This window comes from Nicrophorus vespilloides, unplaced genomic scaffold (genome assembly GCF_001412225.1).
Source record: "Nicrophorus vespilloides isolate i.1.1-1 unplaced genomic scaffold, Nicve_v1.0, whole genome shotgun sequence".
Taxonomy (NCBI): Eukaryota; Metazoa; Arthropoda; class Insecta; order Coleoptera; family Silphidae; genus Nicrophorus; species Nicrophorus vespilloides.
Window position 1 is genome coordinate 42540 of NW_017095884.1, and position 11771 is coordinate 54310.

Below are 11771 nucleotides of genomic sequence, written 5' to 3' on the forward strand. Positions count from 1 at the left end.
TAATTGATGCGAAATAATACTTCTAATCAAAACTCGTAAATAATATTAATATTAGATTGAAATGTATTCAACGTTGAATGCTTAGAAATGTGATCGTCCTGAAACTACGCTTATAGAAATTGTATACTTATTGGATTGTACTCATCTGTATAATACAGTTGAGTTGAGTGTGGTGGAACTAAACTAATTGGAACTCACGTTATTATTGTTATTGGATTCTTGAGGGCCATCAAAGACCGACCTCCTGTTCCCATTCTCCGTGTACTCAGTAGGAACGAGCTGTTCAATCAAGGATTTGTGTAAACCCTTGGAAGGAATGTCCAGATTGGTGCGAATTGTACCCTCCATCCGTCCATTGGATATTCCATCAATGCGTTGTCCAAGACCAGCCAACAACTGTCCATCCTCTTTAACTGTAAACACACACACAAACACAAAATTTGAATATATATTTGAATATAATACAGAAACTGGATTTGGAGAACAAAAAAAAAACCAGTAAATCACTCCGGCGAGGCAATCCCACCGCAGAATATCTTTTATTTCCCTCGATCGTTGGAATAGGCTCTAAAAGGATATACGGGGTGAATGGGTAGGGAAAAAAAATGGGGGAGATGTTTGGAAGCTATGCATCATTTGGGTGGAATTTGAATGCGTATCGTGAGATACGTCTGCATTCAAACTTCGGAGAAGATGTTTACTTTTGACTTTGCTAAATATTATCGAACGTTTTCCTATTTCTACCATCCATTACGCGAAATTAAAGGTAAATATTTTGTTTGTCAACAAAACGCACATTAAATGTATATAAACATACTTATGTTACCTTATCTGAATTCGTCCAGCTATAATTGCACATTCCCATTGACGGAACGTCTCTGTTTGTCCTCAGATTCTCTATGGAGATCCTATCTTTATACCAACTATAGCACTAAATATAGCACAGACATTATCATATAATAACAATAACTTCATATACTTGCAGTGGATGAAGTAACGAAAAATGAACGCTTAAAAATAAAGTAATAAAAAATTAACGCTCGACATTTTATTCATTTTCATTATTTTCAACCAATGCAACGTATTATATCTAAACGAGTAAAATATAAAAGATTATAAATAATAATAAATCATATTTATATATTCTATTAAGCTACATAATTATAATGTTTAAATTTTATAACTTATAGATGAACTTATAAAGTAAACCACAATGCCGGCAGTTATTTTCATATATATTTGATTTTTTTTAATTATAGTTCGAAAGAATGATTCTTTCGCTTTTGTTTACTATAAAATACATACATTTTGGCCACTTAATAAGAAAGTTATTAAGCTTTAATATGTCCGCGGTTTTCGCGAATCGAAATTTTCCCCCTCCTAGTGCAAATCAAAATTTTCAGTCATTTTCAATTCGCGAAAACCGCGGACACTTTAAAGCTTAGTAACTTTCTTATTAATTAATCAAAATGAATCAATTTAGTATCAAATGAAAGCGAAAGAATCACTCTTTAGAAATGTGAAACGAAAATTTATGTAATATTTATTACTTAATCGATAAATGATGATTTTCAATGTCTTCAGTTTTTCGTAAATTTATTATGATTGAAACTAAACTCAAATATATTGAGTTCATGAAAGATAATACGTTATTCAAATTTTCATTTTTCCTTAATATCTTGAAAATGACATAATGTTGAATGTAACGAGTATTCATACATAAAAAGTTAAAGTTAACGTTAAAAGTTGAAAAAATAGTTCAGCAAACTACGTTCAGTAAATATTTGATCAAAATCTAATTATTATATTTATTTATTTTTTAATGTATTCTTTTGTATAATAATGATTTCACTATGAAAAGAAAATTGGGATTATTATTATTCAGAGATAATTATAATGCAGAAGCGATCCGAGCGTTTAAATTTCTTTTGAAAACTTGTTTAACTTTCGCCTTTGAGGTAAGCTTAAAAAATCTACTTTAGTTCAAACTAATTTGCAACTTTCCGATTCATTATAATCTCTCCCATTCCCATACAGTAGAAGCATTAAATACTTTTCGCTTCACGGAGCAAAATGCGTTTTAAAACTTCCCTAATATGTTGCATCAACGATAACTGCACGTCAAATTGCATTAAACTAAAAAGTTAAACCCTCAATTCAGTTACATAAGTTGTTATATAAAATCTTAACAGTTTAGCTTAAATAAACGTACTAAATCATCTATTATATAATAATTTCGTTAGCTAAACAATTATCACTTATCCACTAATAAATCATACACTTAAATAAATTGTAATTGCTTTAATTGGAAGAACTTATATAGTTTGTTCATTTCTTAATTAGTTTCCGCCGAGTATCGGAAGCGCTAAATTAATAAGAGATTGGCCGATGCTTTTTCCAACGATCGCAGAAGCATTAAGTAATGAAAATCGCTCCAATTATTTTTCCTTTAATTAAATTAAATTAAAAAAGTTTTCTCGAATCGATTTCGATTACAGGTGCAACTTTGTTGATTCGAAAACAACTTTTGTAGTATTTTATATGTATTTTAGGTAAAACACATTGATTATTCTATATTTACAGATTGATAGGAAAGTTTATATTTTATAACTAAAATTTTCTTCAGAATTTTCATAAATGTAATAATTGTAAGATTTATAAGAATATTGGAATATTATATTTAAAAACGGTGTTTATTTACTGAAACGGTGGCAATCGCAAGCCCGACAACCGAAATACCGCCAATCAAATTCCCGACTGTATCGAAATCCCGACGTTCGAAATCCCGATTATAACAAAATCTCGAAATTTTTGATATAATCCGGATTTTGATACAGTCAGGATTTTGATATAGTCGGGATTATGTTTGTTGAGATTCTGATGCAGTCGGGATTATGGTTTGATATAATCGGGATTTCAAACGTCGAGATTTCAATAGACGGTGTTTATAATGATAGTAAACTTATGTTAATTGAAGAATGTAAAATAGAAGTATTAAGATAATTGCGTTTTTCTGCTGAAGTAGTTTCGAGAGAAGTAATAGGCAATAGGCATTAAAATTCCTTGAACGGCGTAATCATTTGAACTTAAAACCATTATCGTAACGCGCCGCGATCTTCCGTTTTATTTCCTAGAGAAGAGAAATGCGAGAAGAGGAAATTGCGCGCGCGAGATTCAAATAGAAATAGAAGAGTCCACTTTGAAGTGGAAATTCTGCACTTCTTTGACCATTTCGTTTCGAAATTCGATGACGCGCAGCCCCGAAGGAGAAAAGCCCTTCGCTTTGAAATTATGTTAACTGTATTAAGCTTCTTCCCTTCATTCATCTATTTTTTTTTGTATATAAATTTCTTTTTTGTGATGGAATCGATTTGTTTCGAATAAATATGCTGCGAGAGATTTCGTCCTTTCCCTTTGATGCAAGGGAATAGTTTCAGGTGAATTGAATCACGACGCGACGTGGGGTGAACTGAACGGATCGTCCTTAATAGCTGTCGGAATCGACATTTCTTCCATTGTGTTCCATCCATCAATTCCGAGGAAAACGATTAAGTTCTTTCTTTTCTTCTCTTGCAAACGCCCTTTTTTTTATTGGCTAATTCTAAGCGCCGTGAATGGATCCGTTGTATCTCCGATTTCGGAAATGCGGGGGGGTTGAATGCAGAGAGGTGTGAACATTTGGTTTGGAGGTGGAAGAGATGAATGCGGGAGGCTTAGAGGGTTGAAAATAAATCCTTACCTTCCGATCTCGAATTGGAATGAGTCTCTTTATGCCCATTCACGTTGGTGTAAACGGAAGCGTGGGTTTTCATCATTTCCAGCGTTTTTCCTGCAAAGGAAAATATTTACTTTGGACGAGAGAAAATGAATACCGCCGCCGCCGCTGTTGGCGTCTGTATGTTTTTCAATTAATAAGAGTTACGCTCTAAGTGTACGCTCGAATGCCTGAAGGCTTATTAATCACCAGTTTATCGACACTGCCAGATAACTTTGCGGTTTTTCATTAAAGCATTCATTAATTATTAATACAAACTCACCGATCGATTGTTTCAGGCTCTCCAATTCTCGCACATTCGCATCCTGAAAAATAAAATAAAAAAATCTATTATCACACACAAAAAAATTACATAAATCAACAAGTGAAAATATATAATATGGATCGAAAAGGCTACAATACAAAAATATTTTGAAATAAAAGAAATTTTAAACAATTTACATGTGAAAATATTTGATGATTTTCCATTAATTAATAATAAAATAATTGAGTGTCATAATGTAATTAATTAAAACGCGTTATTTTGTAAAGCATAATTTATTTGCTTGAAATCTCATTCGTCAGTGTTATTTATTTTATTTTTATATTTAATATTGTGTGGCGTTAACTCTTTGCAGGAAATTAATCACCTCCACTTTTTAATTGATGCATATTTAACGTAAAGTGTTTGCGACGTTAATCTTCGCGAATTTATAACTATGATTAAGTAAATCTTCAGCGAATTTATTTCGCTCATCAATTTGAATTAATGCAGTAGTTTGAATTACTTGTTAAATTAGTTTTAAACATACTTTATAGGAAATATAATTAATTTTACAAATTTGTTAATTAAAATTGAAATATAACAAAATACTAATTTCTTATTTTAGTTCACTGGAATTTCATTATTAAGTCTATCAATTGATTTAATTTAACTTGTATCAATATACGTCAATATCTTGCATAGTCCGGATATAATTAATTTACAAACTTATAAAATTAATTATTAAAATTAATATTTATTAAAATCAATACCTCGAATAGTCCGGCTTCGATTAGTCTAGATATAAGTAATTTAATCAGTTTGTTAATTCAACTATAAGTATTATTACAAAATACTAATTTCTCTTTTTAGTTAATTGTAATATAATACTTAAAACTGTAAATTAATTTTATTTAACTTGAAGTTAATTTTCAGGAATATTACTTATAATATACATCAATAACTCGCATAGTCCGGCTTCGATCAATCCAGATACAATTAATTTTATAAGTTTGTTAAAAATATAAGTATTATTACAAAATAGTAATTGCTTATTTTTTGTTAATTGTAATTCTATTATTAAGACTATCAATTGATTAAATTTAACTTGAAGTTAATTTTCAGGAATGTTACTTATGATATATCATTATACATCAATACCTCGCATAGTCCGGCTTCGATCAGTCCGCATATAATTAATTTTATAAGTTTGTTAATTAATATATTAAAATATAGAATTGTTACAAAATACTAATTTCTTATTTTAGTTCATTGTAATTTCATTATTAAGACTATCAAATTATTTAATTTAACATGACATTAATTTTTAAGAATGTTACTTATTATGTATCAATATACGTCAATACCTCGCATAGTCCGGCTTCGATCAGTCCGCATATAATTAATTTTATAAGTTTGTTAATTAAACTATAAGAATTGTAACAAAATACTAATTTCTTATTATAGTTCATTGTAGTTTCATTATTAAGACTATCAATTTATTTAATTTAACATGACGTTAATTTTTAAGAATGTTACTTATTATGTATCAATATACGTCAATACCTCGCATAGTCCGGCTTCGATCAGTCCGCATATAATTAATTTTATAAGTTTGTTAATTAAACTATAAGAATTGTAACAAAATACTAATTTCTTATTTTAGTTCATTGTAATTTCATTATTAACACTATCAATTTATTTAATTTAACATGACGTTAATTTCAAGGAATGTTACTTAGTATCAATATTCGTCAATACCTCACATAGTCCGGTTTTGATTAGTCCTGATATAATTAATTTTATAAGTTTGTTAATCAATACATCGCATAGTCCGGCTTCGATTAGTCCACATATAATTAAATTTATAAGATTTATAATTAAAATATAAGTATTATTACAAAATAGTAATTTCTTATTTTTTGTTAATTGTAATTTCATTTTTAAGACTATCAATTGATTTAATTTAACCTGAAGTTAATTTTCAGATATGTTACTTATTATATATTAATATACATCACTACCTCGAATTGCCCGGCTTCGATCAGTCCGGATTCAGTATAGTTCAGTTTGAAAATTTCAAAACAAACTAGATTTTAGGACAGAAATATTTCAATTTTGCAACAGTTGAATTTTTATTATTATTATTATTATTATATTTAGTTTTTCTTTTAATTTTGTAATTTATTGTTGCAATTGAACAAAAAGGCTAAAATTAATATTATTATTACTAAATTTTAATTGAGAAAATTTAAAATATATTCTGAAAATAATAGTTCACAGAGCCTCCTCGATTAGTCCGTATTCAAACTATACTCCGAGGTATTGCTACATTTATAAATGTTGGTAATTCCTGTTGTTTGCAATTAATTGCAATTTAAGTTGCGCAACTGCAAAATTAATTGATGCGTATTTAACTTGAAGTGAATTATGCGGAGTTTACGTGCACGAAGTTCCGTCGAGTTTGCAGACCGCAATTTAAATTGAAGCGTCTCCGATAAATAACGAAACGCTTCGTTTATTATTACGAAATTACCGTTTGAATAACTGAAGCAAAGATCAGTTATATTTTCTTGTGCAGGGTAAAATTGTCGGAATCGTAAAGTGGTGAGTGTGAGCAGCAAAAACAAACAGCTCCATCAGCGTTTGATTGGGCTTTAAATGTCTGGTTTCACAGTCAGACGTCGAGGAAGAAAAAAAAAATAAACGCGCGCGAATTGCCTTTTCCGGTTCCCCAGGGTCTGTGATTGTGGAGCTGGGGGGGGGGATTGGAAAGGGTGTTCATCCCCTTTCCACCCACAGTACACGGTTCTTTAATTAACTCGGGCAGTCAACAGCAGCAGCAGACTTCCGTAAGCGAATCTATGATATATCCACTCCAGTTGTTGACCCAATTCCCAATTTGGAATTACATAAATTGAAATTGTACTCGAGACTCGGCGCATCCACCAATTATAATCCATACTTCAAACAAGTAAGATGATCCACTTGCAAACATATAATTACACCTGAAATACTATTCATATAAATAGTGTGAAATAATTTCAATTCTTGGTTGGGAACGTAAATTGTATTGATTTTGCTGCAGATATTTATAAATAATTGAACAATAAATACGATTAACGAAACAATTTAATTCCGCGCAAAATATAAACAAAGTTTATTATTATACATTTTATAGGTGGATTTAATTGTTTTTAATTAAAAAAAAAATAGAAAACAATTCCGTTTCACGCAAACTGTAAACGAATTCATGATTAAACATTTTATATATTTAAATAAATGAAGAAAAAAAATCAGTTGTTTTACGAAAATTATTTGAATAATTCAATAGAAATGTATTAAAATAATAAAAACAATTTATAAATGAGAAGTTGAAATTCCTTTAAACAATTAAACATTCCTAAAATTTTGTTTTATTCAATAAACATAAAATAAATTAATTAATGAAATTTTAAATGAGCAATGATTATTTTTTTTAAATATAGACCAAATTTTCAAGTTTTTTCAATATTTGTAAGTTACATAAAAGCTACATACAATTCTTTTTCAATAAAAATATCGTGAATAAATTTAAGGAAAATGTAATTTCTAAATGAACATTTCAAAAATTTTGTTAAAGAAAAATACTAAAATTTTATAAAGCTTTTAACAATGCTTTATAAAATATAATAAAGTTATATTATTATACGTCAATACCTCGTATAGTCTGGCTTTGATTATTCCTGATATGATTACTTTTATAAGTTTGTTAATTAAAATCAATACTTCCCATAGTCCGGCTTCGATTAGTCCACATATAATTAAATTTATAAGATTTATAATTAAAATATATGTATTATTAGAAAATACTAATTTCTTATATTTTTGTTAATTGTAATTCTATTAATAATTTATTTAATTTAACTTGAAGTTAATTTTCATGAATGTTACTTATAATATATCAATATACACTACCGCATACCTCGCATAGTCCGGCTTCGATCCGGTCCGGATATAATTAATTTTATAAGTTTGTTAGTTAATATATAAGAATTGTAACAAAATACTAATTTCTTATTTTAGTTCATTGTAATTTCATTATTATGACTATCAATTTATTTAAGTTAACATGACGTAAAGGAATGTTACTTAATATGTATCAATATACTAAAATTTTATAAAGTTTTTTACAATTCTTTATAAATCCTAAATAAATTCTAAATGAGTAAATGAATTGTAACCCTCCGTTGCTCGCGCGGCGTCTGTGAGATGCTAGTCGGTACAAAGCAACCATAATATGTTTTATTTTTTCTTCAATCTAGTCAACTATGTACTGTACGTTGTAAGTTGATAAGACAACAAACAACGCTCCACGGTGCAACGATGTCTCCAGAATGTCGGTGAAACCGGATCGAACCGCAAAGAAAGACGGTTGAGGTCTCCATTAGAGGAGCTGTGAAATCAAGACAGTTAAGGAGCCCGAAAGAGAAGAAGTGTGTTGAATCTGAAGAAGTCGAAGTTAGAGTTCTTTCTCTCCAGAAAAGGAAGTGTCGGCCAAGCCGGCTTAGAAGATTTTTTATAATTTGTTAATTGTTTTTCGTACGCGATATCACTAGTCGTGTTACAGTACTTAAATCAACTTATTACTAACGTTATATTAAACGCAGTTTTTCAGACGCCACGCGAGTAACGATGTTACGAAATAATGCGCAAGTAACGAATGGTTAAACGAATTGGAATTTTCATTGATTTAACAAAAATAGATACCATTTCTATGTTAAAAAATAAAATTACGTAAGTCATAATAATTAGATATTTCTAAAATTTTGTTTAATGAAACAATTGAAAGAAATTTTCATGGCCTTATGTATTATTAAAGTTACTTAAAGTTTGTTTTTTAAAATTTATAGAATTATTCAATAAAAAACTTTTTACAGTTTCATCAATAATTTTAGTATTTAAAAATTTAATTAAATTAACAATTCCAAAGGAGCTATGAAATAGTTAGAATTAATTATAATTATTTAATGTTTATTTACTAGTTGTAATTTCTGTTTCAAACTAATTAAGAAAATAATAAATTTAATTATAGTTCTAAAATATTGTTAAAACTTTTTTCATTTTTAGATAGTTATATAATAACATTGTTCCTCCACCAGATGACTTGCGTTGCTTTAATCCAGATGGTTAAGGAGCCCGAAAGAGAAGAAGTGTGCTGAATGTGAAGAAGTAGAAGTTGGAGTTCTTCGTCTCCGGAAAAGGAAGTGTCGCCCAGAATCTTCACACGTCAGAAACTCACGCCCAAGCTGGCTTAGAAGATTTTTTATTATTTGTTAATTGTTTTTCGTACGCGATATCACCCATCGTGTTACAGTACTTATATAAATTTATTACTAACGTTATATTAAACGCAGTTTTTCAGACGCCACGCGAGTAACGATGTTACTAAATAACACGCAAGTAACGAAGGGATAAACTAATTGGAATTTTCATTGTTTTAACAAAAATAGATACAATTTCTATGTTAAAAAAGAAAATTACGTAAGTCATAACAATTAGATATTTCTAAAATTTTGTTTAATGAAACAATTGAAAGAAATTTTCATGGCCTTTTGTATTATTAAAGTTACTTAAAGTTTATTTTTAAAATTTCTTGAATTATTCAATAAAAAACTTTTTACAGTTTGATCAATAATTTTAGTATTTAAAAAAATAATTAAATTAACAGTTCTATAAGAGCTTTGAAATAGTTAAGATTAATTATAATTATTTAAATTTACTATTTGTAATTTGTGTTTCAAATATAATAAAGGGTCTATATCGCAAGCCCGACAAACGAAAGACCGTCTATTGAAATCCCAACGTTCGAAATCCCGACTGTATCGAAATACCGACGTTCGAAACCCGACAATGTCAAAATCCCGACGATTGAAATCCCGACAATGTCAAAATCCCGACTACCATAATCCCGAAATCAAAATCCCGACTATATCGAAATCCCGACTACCATAAAAATGTTATTGTAGAAATTTATATAATAAAAGACACTGTCAGGATTTCGATATAGTCGGGATTTTGATTGTCGGGATTTTGACATAGTTAGGATTTGGATATAGTCGGGATTTTGAGACAGCCGGGATTTCGAACGTCGGGATTTCGGTTGTCGGGCTTGCGATTGCCACCGGTGTTTCAAATATAATAAATATTACTTTTTTAATTAAGAAAATAATAAATTCAATTACAGTTCTAAAATATTGTTAAAACTTTCTTCATTTTAGTTAGTTATCTAATAACATTCTTCCACCAGCTGCTTTGCTTTAATCCTGATGGTTTAACACATGCGGCCTGGGAACCGCATCGACCTATGTGTTATGAAAGACGAAAAAAACGAGTGCGCGTTACGTAATGAATGAGTATTTGTCCATAAACGCACGAACTGTTGACCCACATCTGATACTCGGAGCCTAAAACTGCGAATTTAATATCGCGCGTATATAAATTAATAACGCAAAATTCCCCACCAAAAAATAAATAATTTATTATTAAAGCCTGTTGTATTATTATTACAGCAAAAATGCTCTTCGCATATGTATAAAAAAAACAAGAAGGAATTTCTGATTTATTTATATATTAAATTCCGTTCCGCACGTAAACGGACTTGACCTTTCTTGATCCACTTACACACACTCCCTTTTATATTTTTTGCCTTTTTGTATTCTACCCTTTGTGAGTTTGTATTTGTATGTGCGCATCTTGTGGATGGAAAATCGATGGAATTAATTCTTCAAAGCTTTTTCCGTCCCACGACCGGTCTAATTCTTATTGAATTGAGCCGAATAAAATGAAATCTTCTCTGGGTTCTTTCGCGCGACGCACGTGTTGCCCATGAATACGGCCCTAAAGGGCGAACCGAGGTGTTCGCTTATTAGTATGCATTACCTACCAGTGTCTCCGGAACGACCTCCGGGGAGCCTGAAACAATAAAATATCGTTAAGTCTCAATGAGACAGCGAGAGAAAAAAGAAAATAAAAAGAAAAGGGATATCGGTGGATGAATCAACTGTGACCTGAAAGTTGGATGGATGGATTGAAGTATGTATAGATCAATTGTGATCTGGAATCTTTATGGAATGATTGATGGTAGTATTGAAATAAGGAAAGAATAACGGATGGAAATATTGAAAGTTGGAAGGAATGAAAAATTAAATGATGATATAATTGAAAGGTGGAAAGAAAGAAAGATGAAGGAATTAAAATAATTACAAGATTGAAATATGAAGAAAATATGTACTTTTTTGGATGAAAGTATGGAATAATTGAAATATGAAAGGATTACAATATTGAAATATAAAGAATTGAAATGTGGAAATATTGAATGATGGAAGAATTGAAAAATTAAATGATGATATAATTGAAAGGTGGAAAGAAAGAAAGATGAAAGAATTAAATTAATTACAAGATTGTAATATGAATAATGAAAAGGTGAAAGATTGAATGATGGAAGAATTGAAAGATTGAAAAATGAAGAATTGAAATGTGGAAATATTGAATGATGGAAGAATTGAAAGACTGAAAAATGAAAGGCTTGAAAATAGAAGTATTGTAAGTAAGAAGAAGAAGTATAGAAAGATGGAAAATTTGAAAATATGGAAGAATTTAAATGTGCAAAGATTGAATGATGGAAGAATTAAAAGATTGAAAAATGAAAGAGTTGAAAATTGAAGAATTGTAAATATTGAAAGATGGAGAATTTGTACTTTTTTGGATGAAAAT

The 11771-nt window shown here is 29.5% G+C and overlaps 1 protein-coding gene across 1 annotated transcript in view; it reads right to left on the reverse strand.

Annotated features, from left to right (window-relative positions):
• LOC108567568 overlaps nucleotides 1-10966 on the reverse strand; it is a 22933-nt gene extending 11967 nt beyond the window's left edge. The window contains exons 1-4 of the mRNA XM_017928112.1: nucleotides 10942-10966; nucleotides 4038-4080; nucleotides 3740-3829; nucleotides 199-413 (exon numbers count right to left, since the gene is read on the reverse strand). Of these exons, the coding sequence (XP_017783601.1) occupies nucleotides 199-413; nucleotides 3740-3815 (291 nt within the window). The 5' untranslated portion in view covers nucleotides 3816-3829; nucleotides 4038-4080; nucleotides 10942-10966. The remainder of the gene's footprint in view (nucleotides 1-198; nucleotides 414-3739; nucleotides 3830-4037; nucleotides 4081-10941) is intronic.
• Between the last annotated feature and the right edge of the window lie 805 nt (nucleotides 10967-11771).